Consider the following 19,474-nt stretch of genomic DNA (forward strand, 5'->3'; position numbering starts at 1 on the left):
ACTTGGCTAATGAGGCCTATGCAGACAGAATGGTTTATTCTCTGTCTCCCTTTGTTTTGGAGCTATGCTTACGCCAGCTTTGCCCCCCCCCCCCAGCCTGATCTCCTGTGCTTGCCCCCTGGGGTCATGGTCAGTAACCTTCAAGCTGGCATTTCGTCCCTTTGGAAGGTGCCCCAGGTTTAACTGGACTTTTCACAGCAGTTTAATGCAGTCGATCTGTCTATAAGCCTGCTAATCACCTCATGCCAACAAAAAAAGTGTATGTTAAACAGAAGTGTCCACAATAACCAACAAGCATTGGAATAGCCAATTGCCTTAGCTTCAAGGTGCTGATGCTTTCAAACAAAGGCATGCCAATGCTGGCAGATATAAGTCATTTGGAATGTGTCCAGTAAGCAGCCTTTTGGTGAGACTGTAAAGTCAATATAATGAGGAGGACACCTGAACAGCTGCTTTGAATGTTTCTCCAAGTCCCCAGAGGGCCACTCTCCCTCCCCACAGGGCACCATCCCGCATTGAACCAGACTCCACAGAGACCCCTTCTCCATGAACTGGGATCTACATGCGCCTCTTGTCCTCCCAAAAACCCACGAGTGCTGCTGTAGACGCGGTTGGTTAGCGCTTAGAGGAGGGGGGGGGGGGGGGGGGGGGAGCCGTGCCTAGTCAATTCCTACTGGTCCAGACTGAAGCAAGAAGTTCAAACCGCCAGCCATAATCACGGGCAACAATGCCCGGTCAGAGCACAAGGTAAGGAAGAAGCTTGAAAGCCGCCCGGCGACTGAGTTCCGGCCGGTCAGTCTAGCCACCACAAAAGTTCTTAATTTCGGTCAATTTCTGATTGTTGCCAGGACTAGTGCTAAATTTGAGCCGGGGGGTTTCCGGTGCTCGGCACCAGCACTTGTGACAGTCTGCTACAAGGTGGCGCTGTCTGGCCAATTGAGAGATTACTACAACAGATAATTATTAATTCAATATAGAATAAAAATGACTATTGCCGGCTTCCAAAGCCATTCTTATTTCTTGGGGGCCTGATATACTCTAAATTGTCACACTTAGTGGGAGTGTAATGGCTAGTAGTTGTTTTCTTACTATCACTGGCAGCATGGCAGTGGGGGTCAATGTATGGTGCAAGCTGCAGTGGCCTCCAGACCAGAGCCCTGGCATTTAATTTTTACAAATTAAGCACTGTCCAAGACTGTAGGGTCCATGACAAACCAGATTGTGAGGTTGCAAAGTTTTGGATGACTGACCATTGAGAGGGAGATGCTAATCAGTCAACGTCATGGACACGCCACCGGCCTGAAAATATAGTATCTGTTATTGGAAGCGCAATCCTCAAGTTATTGATAATCTGAAGAATGAATGTGTATGCATTGAAGTAAAAGTTTAAACTTCATTAATTAAGCTTCAAGAGATTCACATCGCGTTGATGTCTCCCCGAAACATTTCCATATGGACCACCCTGGAGCCACCGGGTGTCATTCCCCTTTTAAGCTGTTCTTTGCGGTCTAACTCAAATGCAGCCTCACCACAGAACCAGGCACACACACACTATTCCAACATTAATCACCACCACAACTTCTGAGAACTTTCCATCATTTATTAGAGGAAGTTAAAAAGCAAGAGAAATAAGCCTTTCTCCTTTGATTAGAGTAGAATCATTTCCAGCTTCATACACAATTGGCTGCAAACTGCGTGTGCCTCGCGGACGCGGGACGCTCCCACAGCATTTTCTTGGTACGGAGTAGGATACAAAATAGTTACGTTTGCCCAACATCTTCCTTCAGGAGGAAAACCCAGCGGCTAGAACGCCTTTTGCGCCTTCAACCTGCTTGTTCTCTTTTGTCCCGGTGTCCATTTACACAGCCTCCCAAAGAACTTCACCTACGCATATAAAATCTTTTCAACTAGTTTTAGTTAAAGTAATAGGTTAATAAAAAATACTGAGCAGGCTTTGAACTCATCTACTTTCTAAAAGTGCTGTTTTCTTCCCTAACAGTACTTACTACGACGTGTGTCCCAGCTGGGCATGAGAGCGATTCACATTTCAATGGGTTTAAAACATTCCAAAATATTTCATTTACATTGGGCAATAACTTTGAAGGTGACATTAATATCCACATTCAACATTGCAGCAACAAGCTGCATTTCTTTATTTACTAGCAAAGCTGGAGTTCTACAGATAATGGGCACGCAGTAGTATCTATACACCGCCAACATTTACAAGGCACACTAAGATGCCTGCATAAGATCAGCAACACTGCCTAATAGACCTTGCCTACCAGCTAAATTTCGGATGTTTTAAAAATGAAACTGACAGGTTTACTTACAATTCTCCAGGGAGACGAGGTGTGAGCCATATTCTCCCAATACAGTGCCACATGATCCAAGTTGATCAATCAGGAAGACGTATGAAATTTCTCACAAGATACCCTTTTAGATCAACCAAATGCATTTTTGTTCTGAGGAAGCCCATGCCATATTTGGCCGAAACATGCTTAATATTTAATAGTTTCACATTGTACTGAACAGACGAAAGCATTTCAGATTTCCTTTCCTAAACTCCATAATTACCATTTATTTCTTAAATTCTCACAAATAGCTTCACATGTTTTCCACACAAACCTAACCTCACTTGTGTGCTGTCTTAGCATGGGGTGTCTTCAAATGGTATCACCTCATATATACAGGACACTACAGCGGACTCGTTTCAGACAGTAGATGGTATCTTAACGCCCAGGGCTGGTTCTCTAGCAAAGCAGTGCCAGCCAGAGGTACCACCAGGATGGGCACAAATGCCTTTTCCAACAAGTCACATGGTCTCGCACACAGCAAGGGGGAGGGTGGTAGAATACCACTTGACCTAGAGTGGCAAAGATAGTTTCTCTATCTCTGACAACCCCAGTGTGGACCAAATGATGGTTCAGTGGAAGAGGGTGCCCTCATCACAATTGCCAGTTTGGCGGGGGTTACTTCAACTGGAGACATGGGTATGTCCAGTATGGTGTCCAATGGGTTGACCTACATTTCTTTGATAAAAAATACATATCTTCAAAGTTTATTGTGCATGGTTGTTAAGATCATTCTCGCCCTGCATTCTAATGGTCTATTTGTTAATTTTCTAAACACGCCTGGCCTTTTTCGAGTAATAAATCAAACTACTCCTGCGACAGTAAAGGAAGGAGATGCTTAAAACTTTCTTCTCTGTGTCAAGAAGCATTGACACCAGAATCTCAAAAGGACTTTCATATGAGTTAAGGAGTTAGATTTCGGGAAGGCCGGTATCTCGTACCATTGTAAGCGCAAACATGATCACCGCGTATTAGGGTTCAACATCAGGAGGAGCGCGATGCAGGGAGGAGCTTGAGCATTAGAAGCATGCACGGGGAAGGGCCTTGCTTGCTGCCACCATTGTCCCCGGTGAGTAGATCTGGTCAATCCGAAGAGAAGAGAAATGCATCACGATTTTGAATGAATCAAATATTCTCTTTGTGAAGATGTGAAAAAGAGGCTGACGTGCATGTTGCAGAATAGGTGATGGGGGAAAGGGCATCTGGAGAGAGAAGTTGTCCAGTTATCAGAAGAGCACGGAGTCTGGTAGATTAATTTGACTAGATTCTACATTAGTGCAGCCTTGGCATTTCACAAGTGGCTTTATACGAGTTGTTCGGCTTTCCTGGAGCACATCTGCCATTTACTTTCTGCCTTAGCCCCACCATCTGTCTGATGGTTTTTAGTGGATCCAAACTCTATCAGAGAAGAAGGGCAAGGAAATGGACCACTCTCACTGGTAAGAAACAAATCAGGTGCAAACAAACACAGTGTGTCAGCTTGTTGAGCAGAAGACAGAATGTGGCACGTGCAAGGAAGATCTTGGTCTCCAGGCTTCTTTGTGATGTGGAAAAGTGGCAGATAGAAGTTCCACAGTTGCAAATTAGGGAGTTCAGATGTTTGTAGGGACCAGAGTGTGAGTGAAGTCTAAAGCTCCCTGGATCTAAAGGTACACAGCCAAATATTGGAAGTCAATGGCCGCCCATCCCGGAGGGCGGAGGTCAGGCATGGACAGTTCCGCTAAATTGGAGGTACCGATTTACTTAGTCCAATGGTGCCCTAGGAAATACCAGAGGATAAGGGGGAAGTGCTGGACACACAATGGACTGTACACCACAGAAGCATGAACTCGGAGCGGGTTAATTGTGGAAACCAGCTATAACGCTATGGGGATCCGCTGCACGGCCCCGCTATATGTGTGCCTGCTCTTCTTCGTTTATACCCAAACGAATAAAGTATTGTTATAAAAAAAAAAAATGCCTGAATCTTTTATTTCTGTCCCTTTAGGATATGTGTCTTTATTGTAATTCCTTCTCCTGCTTAGGTTATGAGCCCTCTTATTTTCAGTAGAGTTCTCCCATCAGAGCTGGTCGTGCCTTTTAAGGCATCTGGCGAGTAATTATTTCTTTAATAGGGTGTGTTTATTGAATGAGCAGTTATTTCCTGTACTAGGGAAAACATTTTTTCACTTCCAGAGATCTGCTGCCCGACTTGAGTGGCGGATCCTCTTCTGATGGGGCTTCTCGCTCAAGCTAACTCCATGTAGTCTAAGGGGAAAGGATTCCACCACTGTGGAAGACTAGATCAAACAGCAAGATTAATTCACAATTTCCTAGGAGGTCTTTTTAGTCTAAGGGGTATGTATGAACTTCTACACCTGGCGGTAAATTTAAAATTCTGCAAATTTACACTTTCCATCTGAGCTGAACATCACAATTCCATTAGCGGAGACTTCATTTCAGAGATCTGATGTAACATTGTTTACTCCTCGAAGATCAGATTCCGTAATTGTTTTTGGAGAGCAACAATTGCCCGGTCCCAAGATGGTAGCTCGCGTCACTGAAGAGAAGGCCTAGATTTCACGATGGAAATGCTGGTCCACGTAAAGCCCCATAAAGAGATCATCTATTGGAGGACCCGTGATGGGTAATTGCTGCGGCAGAAGTAAAGTGTGCATATGGATGTTGACCAACGTAAACCAAGTAGGTGCATGCCCTCGAAGTCCTGAGCATGGACCGGGTCGCCTTGGCAGAGATGATGCCCACCAAGCCCTCTTTCGCTCTCTTTCAGGGTGGTCTCCAGAAGGCCCAGTTTTCTGGCCTCAGCCCAGGTAGACTGACTTCTCCAAGCCATCCGGGGCGTTGGTGTACTCCAGCACTGATGGGAAGTGTTGGCTGAGGTACTTTGGGCTGTTCCTCACATACTGCAGGTAGTCTGGGGCGCCAGGGCAGATCACGTTGTCAGCAAGGAGCACGGTTCCTTTCCGGAGCAAGCCGCACTCCTGCAAGTAAGGAAGAAAAGAAAGAGCTTGAAATGGATGCACGAATAATTTAAAACAAGTTTTATGGAATCACTCGAGTGATGCCTTCTGGCCCCTCTGTTGGTGCCTTTATTCAAAGCGATAAAAGAAGTCATAAGAACCATTTACACCAAAGTACCCTTTGTAACTCATAAGGAAAACAAACCCAAGACTCTCAAGATAGCTCTGTTGGAGCGCACTGCAGGGAGGAGCTGAGGGAAACAAGTTTGTCGATATGCCCTCATACAAGACACACTTCAACTAATAAATATTCATACCCTACAATACTTACCCACCGGGGCCCTCGGCTGGTGACCTAAAAGGATTCTAACACCCTAGGTTATGATCAGAAGCACTCCAGTGAATTTACCAGGTATCATATCCGGTTTTAATCCAGTGGCTATAGAGAGAAACATAGTGCATGCCAACTTTAGAAGAATTAGTCATCAACAACAACTTAGAAGTAACCACAGAAACTCAAACCCTATCAGGATCGGTTTACGGATTGAGTAAGCTCTCCTTCATGTTCTTATCCAAGCTCGCGTGTAGGAGGCTGCAGGTATTGTTTATCCTACATGCTCCAGTCCAGTAAACTAACGTAAAAATACTGCAATTAACATTGTTGCTGCACCACCTCTTCCCAACAAAAGTTCTGACCGTCAACACATTTGAACAACTTATAAGTGAAAATGATTCTTCGTTGATCGACATGTTTCTGCGTGTGGTTGTGTGGCAGGTGAGTGGGGTGGGATGAGAATGTGTAAAGGTTGAATGAATAAATATGAACATGAATGGATGCATGTGTGATTGGATGAGAAGACTGATGGACAAATTACGCTGTGAGGGGATAAATGGGTGAGTGAGTGTATGGCTGGATGAATAAGTGAGGCGAGTTGATCAGTGAGTGTATGATGCAGGGATGAATCTAGCCACCCAACCATAACCATTCATCTAAAAAAATACTCGTATCTTATCGGGTGTATTACCCGCGTACCCACCTGTTCTCATGGGGCAGGAGCCTGTCTCCTCTGTGTGTGAGGGGATGTCAGGGAGAGGGTACTTTTTTCCATATTATTTGGAAATGCCCGAACATGGTGCCCTTCTGGACCAAAGTAGCACACACAATGGCGACAAAAGTGGGATCGCCGGTCCCGGTGGAACCCAGGTGGCTACTACTTATGATTAAAGGCGTCACGGCCTGGTCCAGGTACAACGAGATCTGGTTAGCTACGGCAGCTGGGGTGGTAAAACGTAATCTAGCCATTTGCTGGGGGGCGCAGGCGCCCCCACAATGGGACCAATGGCTAAAGGACCTGGATTGGTGCCAGAGGGCGGAAGAAACAATCTATATGTCCAGGGGATGTGCTAAGAAATGGAAGAGGGTGTGGGGTCCCTGGCAGAGGTATCGAGCCATGAGGGGTGGGTTGGATAGGAGGAACAGTTGTAACCGGCCCATTCTACTGCCAAGTTTGTCTTCAAATGTACAATGTAATGTTGTTCTTCTACAAGCCAATTGAACTCTGCTGTGTAATGTATGAGACCTCGAGCAAAGTTAATAAAAAGATTTTCACAAAAAAAATACTCATATCTTATTTTACAACTGCAATTTATTCAACTAAAAGATAACTATTGACACTGGCTCTGTATTTTATCCTAGTCTCACGCGTTTGGTGATCTAAACTGAGTATAGCTGTGACTGACACCATTTTTTTAGATTTTTTGTGTCTCCAAACTGACTGAGGACCAGCAACCAACTCTTAGTTCAAGGAGACCATCTGATCTCTTGCTTTAGTTTTAGCGCGGGGAATAATCGAGCTGTACTGCACCCCAAGTCCATTCCTCAAGTGTACGAACTCCATGGTCTCTTTTCTTAAAAGAAGATGATCACTTCTGGAATTTGTGTTTGACGGGTCCACACGCAGCACGTCACGTGGTACACCTCCCTTTTACTATCCGGAACTGGGACTTAGGTTCTGGATCCAAATGACACATCAACCTACAATATCACTGGAATCACATGGGCTGCAGCGATGATTCAAATGGATCTGGAATCCCAGCCTCAAACAATTCACCAACATGTCAATGGTGACTGAAGCATCTCTCGCGTGATGGAGCGAACAGATCAGCCTGATGCCTCCAGTAAAAAGGAAAAATCTCTATATTCCTCTCAGGTTGGCAACAGGACAATGTGAGGGATGAAGTGGGAAGGGCAGCATTGCCCCCTAAAAGCCCTCAATCTTCTTCCAACATGCTTCTTTCTGATAAGTTCTGGTGAGGTGGGCTGCAAGATCCTCATGGGCCTTGGTGGTCCTCTTCTCAAGATGACCTCCATGCAGGCTTCTGTCAAGCGTATGCTGCTCTCTGTCCACCACACTGGGCAGCACAGCTTTCCCAGCATCTAAGGCAGGTTGGGGCACCTAGGCATCTTCAGTCCTAGGTTTCCACCTGTAGGGTCACTAGAAACACGCAGAGGTCTCTCACTGCAGACATCCCTCTGAACTACTGCCGCAAAGACTCTTCTTGTATTCAAAGTGAAGTTCACAATTGTAGCCCCGCTCACCAGAACTAAACCCAAGATTGTGCTGCATGAGGCTCTGGGGCTTGTCGGTACACAACTACCCTTTCCACATCATCCCTCACTTTATGCGGATAAGGCTGACCAGGAAATACTGGCTTTAGCGAATCCGCATTTGTTCTATTTTGTGAGCACTGGCACAGCCCCCCCAACAACAAAGAATGCATGTTATCCTTACCTGTACATTGTTAAATCTCAAACACACCCAGCCAAATGCATCTTCACAGGCAATTTCCTTGGCTTTTGCGGGCAGGGGAGGCATCCAGATGCTTATTTTGTGGATTTCAGGGAGAGGCAAAACAGGCTCTCAAAGCCACAACCCTCTGTTGCAAGGCAATGCCCAGCACAACACAGGAAAGAGGTGCTAAAAAGCAAGTGTTTCCAGCCTGGGGTGCCTCATGGCATTTCAGGGGGGTTGGCAAAGAGGGAGAGTATGTACTGTATGCATAATAGGAATCTGGTGAGAATGTGTAGGGGGTGTGAAGAATAATTGAACATTTTCTAGGGGTGCGGGGCATTGAAAAGGTTGGGAACCCCTGGCTTAAAGTGACACTCATCATGCCCTCCAAAGGACAGCAGTCACACAACATGCAATCTCCAAGGCACACATAGCATGTCAGACACATGCACTCAGTGCCGATGCTGGCTGTGGTGTTGCTTAATGACCCCAAGTATGGGGAATGAATGGATTTTTCAACGCGGGGTCAGTAAACCTCCTCCACGCCAGGGATGCAGGTGAAAAGGGACCGCATTCCTGATCCTGCAGTGTGGCCAGAGGGCACAGTCGCCACCCTCGACTATGGGTTCGGGTACCATTAGGGTGCATTCTTTGGCCAGCAGACCTGGTGCTCTGCAGGAAACAACAGCAACAAAGGAAGCGCCTGCAGCGGACACAGGGATGGTCAAGTCCATGACTGGAGACCACGCGTGGGCAGCGACAAAGAGGCAGAGCTTTCATGCTCTGAGAGGACTAGAGCATCTCTCGTAAGTTGGGACATGCACACGAGAGACGAAGAAACCCTAAATCTCACAACGGTGACAGAAGCAGAACTGAGAGTAGAGAGTAGAGAATAACAAAGCATTTCACAATGATGGTGGAATTGTCTATCGGGAGAAGAAGGTACACGGTTGAGAACAAAATACCACATATGGCAATGAGGAGAGAGGTCTCCCTCTCATAATGAGGTGCTAGCTACAGAGAACTGGACTTCTTCACGTTAATCAATCAGAGCAGAGGATGTAAACACCGTTTGTCGCTGAGCTAAGGAACAGTCCAGTGCCAATAAACACTACCACAACAACGCGAAGTACCATCCAACCGCCTATCGCACAAGCCTCGATGTCCACAAATGTGCCAGTCAACCGGAATCATACGCATTGGAACCAAAGCTATTTTTATGTAAAAATATTCTACATTTTAGAAGCTTGAGTACCCTAACTTCAGGTCAATTTCAACCAAAAGAAAACAAAACAACATTGTGTGTGCAAGATCTCCAAAGAGACCCCCTACGGGTGCACTTTTGATCGATTGGCCTCTATATTTTGTGGTACTTAAGCTTTTTCTCCATCAGCCAAATGTTTGCAAAGTGATTCCGTGAAGGAGGGAGGCTTCCATGCGCATGAAGTTGCTGATGCCAAAAGGACTTTATACCCCAGGATCAGACGGCCGAGCGCCCCTCTCAGAAACCTCCAGCCACACTGATCCTGTCCCGGTTTGAAGGCAAACTTCTTCATTCAAACCAAGGTGGGCTCAAATTCGTGTCACAGGTTCTGGGTCTTTAGGACGTGGCCATTTTAATTTACTCCTTTAACATTTATTCTCAGAGAATAGAGTGCCTTCAACCACAACTTGTGCGATTTCAGAGAAACCATCTTTATGTACAAAGTGAGGCAAACAGATTTTTTTTCATTATTATTTGATGGAAACTGAAGATACATAACAAGATTAAAGCAATACAATGGTAGTCGGAGTATATTACAAATGTTTTGTTTCAAGGCTGTCTCCCACTTTCGCCACGTGTTCGTAGTAAATAACCACCTTAAGAATCTAGGATTCACGACAGGGACGCCCGGTGAGAGCCAGGCATAAGAATGTATTTGCAGTTCTGCATTCTCTCTCTGTTCTGCCAGCATTATAGGGACGCCATCTATGGTATTAGGATGATCCATAATTTGCAACGTTACTTTAAAGAGTCCAATCCTACATGTCCAGTGGAAACAAAAAACTGAGAGGTGAGGTGTACGGACGGAGAGGATGTGCTGGACGTCTGTACGTCTGTCAACCTCAGATTTTTAACTGGTTATTTACATTTTTGGTCCATTCGCGAACGTCAAACCCCCAGAGTAAAAAGCAGAAGAGGTCTATATCTTAGAGCACACATTCAGGTATTTTGGAAAAAAATCTCTTGGAATTACAAATCTCAAAAATAGCAACATTTGCTGCCTGGTGCAGAGGGGAGAGTGGGTCAACAGCCTCACGTGTTGGGCTTCAGTGGTGTACTAAAGGAGTCCCACAAACCACAAGAATGTGCAAGCCTGGGGAGGGCGTGGGGGGCGAGAGACTCATTACCTCAAGAAGTTTGGTGTCCGGGAGGTAACTCTGCTTCCAGTGGTCGAGGAAGATCATGTCGAATGTGTCAATGTCCAACTTCTTCTTCAGCTGCGGGATCAGCTCTGTGGTGGATCCCACAAGGACCTCAACCTAGGATGAAAAGAAAGATGAGCTATGCCGAGAAAGACCTAGAATTTTTATCAATTATCCTATCATACTTCAGGTGACTGGGAAACGGCTGCCCCCCAGTACCCTAAAACGCACAAATGAAGAGGTCGTTTTAACAAACTACGCTTTCTTCGTTTCCATTCACTCATATTTCAAATTCATCATGCACATGTCACTGCATAGGAACAAATATAAGAGGAGGTGGACATCATGTGTGCTCTGAAGCAGCCTCGTGACTGCAGCAGCACTATTTAAAAGCAACAAAAACAAAAAATATTACCAAACAGGGAAATGGAGGAACAGCATCTATTTTACATTTACCTACAGTAAATCATGTACATCTCTTTTACTTATACATGAACTGGGCTTAGAAATGACTCGAAGGGACAGCAAATGAGAAGCTACCAATTTCAGGCATGTACCTTTTACTGACACATTCCCTCTATGCCAGTGGCCTGTTATTTGCACAGGTAATACCACAGTCAATAAACAATGAAACCCCTTCGTGTGGTATTTACCAGATGTGGTATTACCTCCACGTTCAGAGTTCGGAACTTTAGAATGCAGGATAACACCACAATACAGGATGTGTTCCCCATTTCACGTTGCAAAACTCAGAACCTGCACAAATTCCATTAGGTTTTACTTGAAAAAATGTGCTCAAAGAGGAAGTGTGGTATTCCCACAATAGATTTACCAGTTTTAATTTAGAATGAGGCCAAGAGTACAAGTGCAGCTCTAGATCACATCCAACCCTCAGACTTACTTTAGCCTGGCCGAAGCAGACTTAAGCCGTGCTAATCAACCCATTAAAAGCACAAACATACCGGAAAACTTTTTTAAAAAAGTTTCTTTTAAATAAATTGTTTTTTAAAATATGCTAACATTAAATATAACTATAAATTAATTTTACATTTGTTTTAAATGTAGAACAAAAGAAAACACGCTACAGAACTAATAAACTGAATTCAATCTATAATTAATATGTTACATAAAAAATGTTTTAATGAATTTCAAACTAAAAAATAAATTCCCACCTAAAGTAAAAAATAACACGCTTTATTATGCATTAACCATGATTAAAAGTGACGTATATAATTAAGTCATTCTATTATCTTATAATAAAATGTACTTATATATATATACACACACACACACTTCCATTATTTTCGATGGGAGCGTTTTGCACTTCCAGTGGTTGGCCATGTACGGTGCTGGACTTACTTCAGCTATGAGTTGGAATACTTAACTACTGTTTGGGTTCCTTTTTGGCTGTAGTAACTTTAGAAGGACAGTTTGTGAATAGCAATAGGATATACTCTTTTGTGGGTGAGTGCATGTTCCTCCCTAAACCCGCTCACGGTCACTCTCTAAACACTTACCGTATCTCCCTTTCAGTTTTTTTCATTTTCGAGGTACTACCCTCTGTCCCTCACACATTTACTACTAAAACATATTCTCAAATGTGCAGAGAGATTCTGCGCTCGGAGCGGAGATCTCCACACAGAAAAAGACAGGCATGGAATAGGTGACATTCTGCACATACCTTTGTGAATAGTATTTTGTAGTAGGTTTGTAGATCTACTATAGTAGTACAACACATACTATAAATTGCAGTTTGTGACTAGGCCCTGAGGTGTATAGTGACAGGACCATTACAGAAGAAATGGGAAGAAAATACGGATTTACAGTCTAGAGTTTACCTAAAGTAAGTAGAAATGAACCTGATACAGTTCAGCTCGACTTTTAAGCTCTGCAGAGAATGAAAGATGTCAAACTTGGGTTTCTTCCTCCCAGCTTAGTCAATGCCATGTCTTAGAAGAGAGAGGCATGATCAGGCATTATGAACCGCCCTTTCCAAGATGGTGGTCGGTCCAGAAATTCAGGCATTAAAGTTCACAATCCAACCTCACAAATCTGGATTCTTTTGTCACAATCTTAGCCCCTTTCTACTATGTTTGTACCCTGATTTTGGCTTCACAGAGGTGGATCGTTGTCCTTCAGGGTCTTCTCTTGGCCTAGCCTGGCTCTTTACTCATTGATGTCTTGAGGAGTCTGGTGTCCTGCTGACTCCTCCAGCATGGCTGTAATCTTCAATTAACAATCACAAAATGGCCAAATGAGTTTTCACCCCTTTGTTGCATTCTCAGCCTAACTGTGACCCTCTCAAGGAGTCACTTGATACCTTTCACATATATCTGTGCAGGGTGGCACTGTGGCTTCCGGGAGGTGCCTCGGGCAATCTGGAAGGATGCTCAACAGACCATCTGACCCTCCACATCTTCACATGGAGAGGCAAGGTGACATGCCAGTAACATCTAGAGATCAAAGGCAACGAGCGACACAACTACACTTATGTATGAGAAACCAGCTCAAGAGAGGAGAGGTTACCGTAGATTAGACAGTGGTCCAGAGGGAGAGGTAAGAGAGAAGGAAGACAACTCACCTAGAAATTAATTTGTTGGTAGTTCAGCTACACCTTGAGAGTCAGGGCTAGGACACAGACCAGCTTCCTTCATGAAGAGAACCCCACAGTGTGGCATGAACAAAGGGCACATTCGACTTGGCAGTGCGGGGGGGGGGGGTATGGTCAAGGAGAAGAGCCTCATACTTATTGACCTAGGTTGTGAGTTCTGCAACAGTATTCATGTTTTCAGTAGCACTAGCAAAAATATTAAAGCATTTTTCTTAGCATGTTCATTTTAAAAAAATCAACCGATTTGTTTTGTAAAGCCTTAAGTTCTATTGAGTTCTGACTTTTTCAAACCTCAAAGAAAGATCCGCTCTCTTGAGTAATTCACTGGGGGTTTATTTGCGGATGTCTATTCTCGCTATTGGAGTTTGCGGTTGCAGGACAGAAGTGGTCACTGCCTGTTGAATCACAAAGATCCCCTCTGCCTCCTTGGTTGGGGTTTCCTGGCCTTTCGGACAAATGGGGTAGTTCCAAAACACCCTGGTGTCCCCCCTCACCCATTCCACGGTCAAAGAAAGTCTCAGGGCAGTTGTTAGCAGCACACACTGACGAGGACGCTATACACTCCTGGTGCACTAGCAGGTGGTCGTCCACCACAACACACAGCATGAACATAAGCCAAATTCCAGGGCTCGGTGATTTGAAATCGCCGAGTCAATTAGATTAGTGATGTTTTGCACAGAAAGGGTACTCTGTTCATGAACACAAATGTAAGAGGACGTGCTTGGTGATGGAGTCAGCAGGCGTCATTGGTGAGATCAGGGTCGCGGTACGGTGTGGCTGCGGTGCCAAAGCTTCGGCGTGAAGCAAGGCGGTGCGGAGTGCGGTGCCCACAGGTCGCGGCGCGAGCAGCGGCTCGGTGATGGCGTCAGCAGGCGTCCTCGGTGAGACCAGGGTCGCATTGCGGCGGTGCCCTCTGCGGTGCATTCAGGGCACGGGTTCGACATGGTCGTCGTAGACGTCCTTCAGGTTGCAGTACAAAACACACAGTCCCCAGTGCTGCGGGTCAAAGAACCTGAAGTCTTTGCTGTTCCTGAGACTTCATGAACAGGGGGCAAGCTCTACCTCAAGCCCTTGGAGAGTCTCACCAACTCGGTTGCAGAAAGTCCAGTCCAGGCCTTTCACCGCCCACGACAGAAGCAGCCACTGCAGGTCAGCCCAGCAAAGCAAACAGCAAAGCGGTCGTTCCTCTTAGAAGTTTCTCCGGTGCTTCTCCTGTGCAGTCTTCTTGATCCAGGTGAGTTCTAAAATTCAGGGGTCTGGGACCCAGCATTTGTACACAAAAATCTTTTGATCTGCCAGGCAGAGGGTGTCGGTGTCCGGCCAGAACCAGTTGGGCCTTCTCTGGCGTGAATTCCTGGCAGGAGGTGGAGACGGCTTTGTCAGAGGCAGACCAGGCCCTTTGAGATGCAAGGAAATTCCTCCCCCTTCCCCCATCGCAGCCCAGATCTAATCAGTCCTTTCCTGACCTATCCAGACCACCTGGAGCCCCTTCGGCCCCCCCAGCCTTCTGTTCTCTTTAACCCAGACAGGCAATCCACATTTCAGCTGAGGCATACGGGATGACCGAGCAAAATAATACCCACTTTCTAAAAGTGGCCTCTATGAACTCAGAATAAAAAGGGCACCCTCGCTAAAGTCTGCGTCTTTAGACGCGGAGTTCCGGCATCCCAAACTTCATTCACTTATACCTTTTTCGGGCTACGTACGAGGGTGGCACAATCTGTGCTGGAGGCCCACGAGTAGCGGTTGACGCACATGCCCCGGCACCCGCAGTGCCCTTTACTGGGGACTGACAAGTAAGTCACACATCCAATCAGAACACAATTTAACACAGGAGCACCAGCGCTTTACCACCGATCAGCAGTGCGAAAAGCACACAGAAACGTTATACCAGCAAAAAACAGAGTAAAAACCGGGAGGACAGAAAGCAAAAACTCGGGAGAAACACGCCAAAAGATGCCAAGTCTCACAGTGCTGTATTCTGCAGCACACATAGAAGTAGCAAATAGCCAATATTTAATGAGTGTTTATGTGCAGGAAGGGGCACATTCCTGCACATAAACAATCAACAATGGCGTTTTGCTAAACAAAAATGAAGAGAAACAAAAGCATTTCTCCTCGTGCGCCATTTGGTGCAGCTCTGCGCTCCAACATTTTCAAGTAAATATGCCCCCCAAAGGGTGGTCGATTTACAGAAAGAATTCGTGTTGAAATTCCCATTGAGAGACACATTTGTTGAACTCACGAGGCGAAAAATGTCCAAATAGCCACTAGAGGGCAGCAATTACCCATCGTTTCCTCTCTCCCTTAGCCTGCTTCCTGTGTATACATTACATCAATCATAACATGGATGCATGAAGTGACTTTACACGATTCCGGGAATTATTTATCGCGAGATTAACTATAACCGGAAATCCTTTGTTCCTTCCTTAATTACCATCCCCTGCAGCAATCAGTGTTCTTGGCTTCCTCGAGCTCTGCACACACAGTTTACACTGACACCACCATGGACGTCAGGGAGCAGCAGCTGCGGCCCCTGGATCGCTCTTTGCTACTCCAGCACTGCCCGTGCTACTCCTGGTCTCACTCTCAGGGGTCACGAAGGATGAGGTGTGTGCATGGAACATACGAGGCTCTGAGAGCCAGGCATTAAAACTACCAATCACTTCCTGTAGAGTCAACTCTTGTAGTGTCAACCATTGCCCCTCGGCTGCAAATAAGAGGCTTGTGAAGGGCCAACCAGGAGTGCTCCGTGGTGAACGGATGTGTGACGTCACTTCCGCTACCACTGGCATTCTTATGAATTGACGTCCATGTACGCCAGCCACACACTGGGCCATGGATGCTGATGAACCCCCTTCACTCATCAACAAGCATTTGCAATGCAATCGGTCTCGCATTAGAGAGAGTTTATGCTTTTGGCATTGTAAATAACAGTAGGAGAAATTCATTAAAGTAAATAGTGCTTACAGACTAAAAAAGATGACCCTGTAACAACTGAGGTAAAAGGGCCAGTCCTCATGAGAGTTTAAAATGAAGACAAGGTGGTATTAAGGAGGGACTAACAAGCCTATTAATGTATCAGAAGCCTGCATTTCTGAAGGACAATGACACAAGCCAATGATAAATATGGGCGAAGAGTGGGCGGAGCTTCAAGTCCATACTCTAATACAGCAAGGCTCGCAGAGCAGCGCATGCGCTACCAGGCTGGACCTAAAAACCAAGGCCATTCCTGCAACGAATGGAAGACCCATCAATTACCCATCATATGGGGCCTAATACACCTCTGGTGACACCGAATGAAGTAAGATTCATGGAAGTTATCATGAGCTACAGCTTGTCACTCATCCTTGGAATGACCCAACTCACCAGAAGTGCACTAAAAACAAGTATGGGGACTGTTGTCCTTAAAATAAAAGTGTGGGTACGTTGTGCCCCTCAGATCCCGCCCACTTTGACCACTGAATGACCCAAGTCACCACGTGAACTCTTCGAAGGAACATCGCACACCTAGGGTTCCCACCTTCGATGAGGCGGACCTTGCCCTAGATCTGCAGTGCCGGGATTATGCACACAGACTCTACGTAGAAGCACCATTCTACCTACTTCAGCTAGACAACGACACCATCCACGCGAAATGGACCACATCACTCAGCCCTCCCAGTCCGCCACGGGATCCCATGGCCAGAGGCTTCTCCTTCAAGACTTTATGCATTGCCATAGGGCCATCTGTAGCGCTGGGCCAACTAAGCGCTGGGCCACCTACAGCGCTGGGTTGTCAACAGCACTGGGCCGTCGACAGCACTCGGCCATCCTTCGTTTACGAGAAACTTGGGAAGTAGAGAGTTCTGCTGCCGGACTAGAGAGGGACCTTTCACCCAGGCACAGCTCCTAGTAGGGAAGGTTCAGCATGGGTGCCAGTTTAAACCCAAGGGCTAGTACCTGCACTTTAGCCTGGCACTACAACTGAACATCCAACCCTGCAGGGAGTCACACAAGAGTGGAACCTCCCACGTCCAGGCAGCAAAACTCTGGACATCGCACCCAGCACAGGCCAGAATGATCAAAGACTATCTGGAATTCCAGAAGGTAGGAAAGGCTTGGTTTCCCCTCAACAGACAACTCCAGACCACAGCCAGGCAGAATCAATCTCCCAAGATAGTAAGCACAAGCATGTACGAAGGGGAACAACCTTTACAACGCAACTTTTACAATGCACTACCATTACAACGAAACTGTTACAACGCAAGTGGATTTACAACGCATGCCATTACAACGCAAGTCTTTACATCGACTTGCGCTAGATGGCGTGCTAACATTACAAATAGTGTAGTTTACTATCCCAACACCTTCCCTACTGTTAAGTGGACTGGAGTTGGAATAGTAAATTACACTTTTCTAACGTCATACATCCATGTACGAAGCTATCTCGGCCTCCTTGGTGCGCCAAACCACATCTCTATGATCACAGCGACATGAGACGATGGACCTTTAGATTATTACACATGTCCACAGAGTCCATAGTGCTCCAACCATACACAACGACACCGTGTAAGCATCACAGCTTAACAAACGGTAGCAGTAGATCGCGCGAACCCCACATCCAATAATTAGTGACGCAGTAAGAAACAATAATACACACAATTTAGTCATATTGAAAATGTAGTAAATGGGAGCTTCATTGGACCGTATCTTTCCTAGCGTAGGGATACTCAACAGGGAGCGGTGAGACACCACGCTCAACAAACTACCTACAGTACTCCAGCATTTAGGAAGCCTTCCTTTACTCGCTGGGTACCATTACAGATGTGACTTTGAAACTGCAAATCCTTTTATCACTTAACAAAAACGCAGAGCACTTTACGGGAATTATAGTCTTCTCACTTACAAAGATTTTTTGTAATTTATTTTCTCAAATAAAACATCCCTGGTCTAAATCTCTCTATCACAGGAGTAAAGTCTAGAAAAAAAAACACTCCCAGCGTGTGAGAAGTTGGCCTGGCATATGCTGGTCACTAGTTATAGTGGCCACCTTGCACCAGTCCAATTCGACTCTTATGGTAGGTAGGTTTAAGACAACCTTTTAAAGAAAGCTATCCTAGTGGTAGCTGTGGAGAGCAGCCTTCAGGCTAAGTCTCAGAGGAATATAAAGCAGCTTGTTTTACCTTATAATCTCTTGAATTACCAAATGAAAAGGACACCACACAGGTATATATATATCAAATATATATGTATTTATTTCTAGACACACTCTACTAATCTCTTTATGAGATTAGAAACCAGGTAAACATTCAAATGTCAACAGTTCTCAATAAATTAAGCACAAATATGGCTGGAGCCCTAGGGGCGTACCAGACCATATACAAAAAAAATGGGTTAACAAAGTTGACTTGAAAATGACAAAGCCTAGGGCATCGCTGGGGCTTTACTACTGCAGTATTAGCAGGTAAGTAACAAGCCCACGGGAGACGTGTGCAGTGTCTAAACACAGCCGCGGGTTTCCTATAGGTTACAATGGAGCAAGTCGCGGTTTGTATTTTAAAGTTTTAGAGCACTTCGAAGAAGTCAACAAGCAAGCCACTTCCAGGGTAAGTATTTCGAGGGCCAACACACACTAGGGCACCGGAGTGCACGAGTTACCTCACCCAGGGAAGCCGGGTGCATAGGTGTCTTTTGGTGTCGGGTCGCGATGCTGTTTTCAATGGAGACCAATGAAGACTTGCTGCTTGAGACGACTGAAGAGGTGTCCGCTGGAATCCGAAGGTGGATTGAAGATGACGAGGACCTGAAAATTGAAGGGACAGTGTTCAAAGTCACTTGCCAGTGACCGGTGGCCAGCAGGATGGATGACCACAGATGTCGCGTCGCTTCAGGTCGTCGATGGTGTTTTGTCTCTTCGCTCACGAGGTCCAGGAGGGATCGATGATGACCAGCAGCTGCATTCAGAGTGACCCACGACGTCTGCAGCTGATGACGGTGTCGGCAACTGGATTGGAGCCAACAAGCCTTGGCAACTGCAAGTCTCGTGTGGACTGAAGATAGTCGGTGATGCAGACCAGCAAGGTCTGATGGACTTACCCAGCGAGGGTAAGTGAGGGCAGGCCCGGAGCAACCAGGAGAGCCCTTTGAATCGTTGAGAAAGTCTTCGGGGGACCAACTAGACAACGGGCAAGTGATCCCGAAGACGCCGCCACAGGAAAAGTTTCGCAGGAGCCCACGGTCACTCGGGACGGGGTAGGCCGCAGATTTTTTGGAACAAGACCTGCTGGGGACTTGGGCCACAAATGGTCCAAAGCACAAGTTCGTAGAACGTTGTTTAGGGTTTGCACTCGAAATCAGTGCACGTTTCCCAGG

The 19,474-nt window shown here is 45.9% G+C and overlaps 1 protein-coding gene across 4 annotated transcripts in view; it reads right to left on the minus strand.

Annotated features, from left to right (window-relative positions):
* Nucleotides 1-1,579: 1,579 nt before the first annotated feature.
* Nucleotides 1,580-19,474, minus strand: part of LOC146797025 (catechol O-methyltransferase-like) — a 143,892-nt gene continuing 125,997 nt past the window's right edge. For all 4 annotated transcript variants that reach the window (XM_085629626.1, XM_085629629.1, XM_085629628.1 and 1 more), the window contains 2 exons: nt 10,495-10,626; nt 1,580-5,332 (listed from right to left, as the gene is read on the minus strand). In XM_085629626.1, coding sequence (XP_085485752.1) covers nt 5,153-5,332; nt 10,495-10,626 — 312 coding nt within the window. In that variant the 3' untranslated portion in view covers nt 1,580-5,152. The remainder of the gene's footprint in view (nt 5,333-10,494; nt 10,627-19,474) is intronic.

This window comes from Triturus cristatus, chromosome 10 (genome assembly GCF_964204655.1).
Source record: "Triturus cristatus chromosome 10, aTriCri1.1, whole genome shotgun sequence".
Taxonomy (NCBI): domain Eukaryota; kingdom Metazoa; phylum Chordata; class Amphibia; order Caudata; family Salamandridae; genus Triturus; species Triturus cristatus.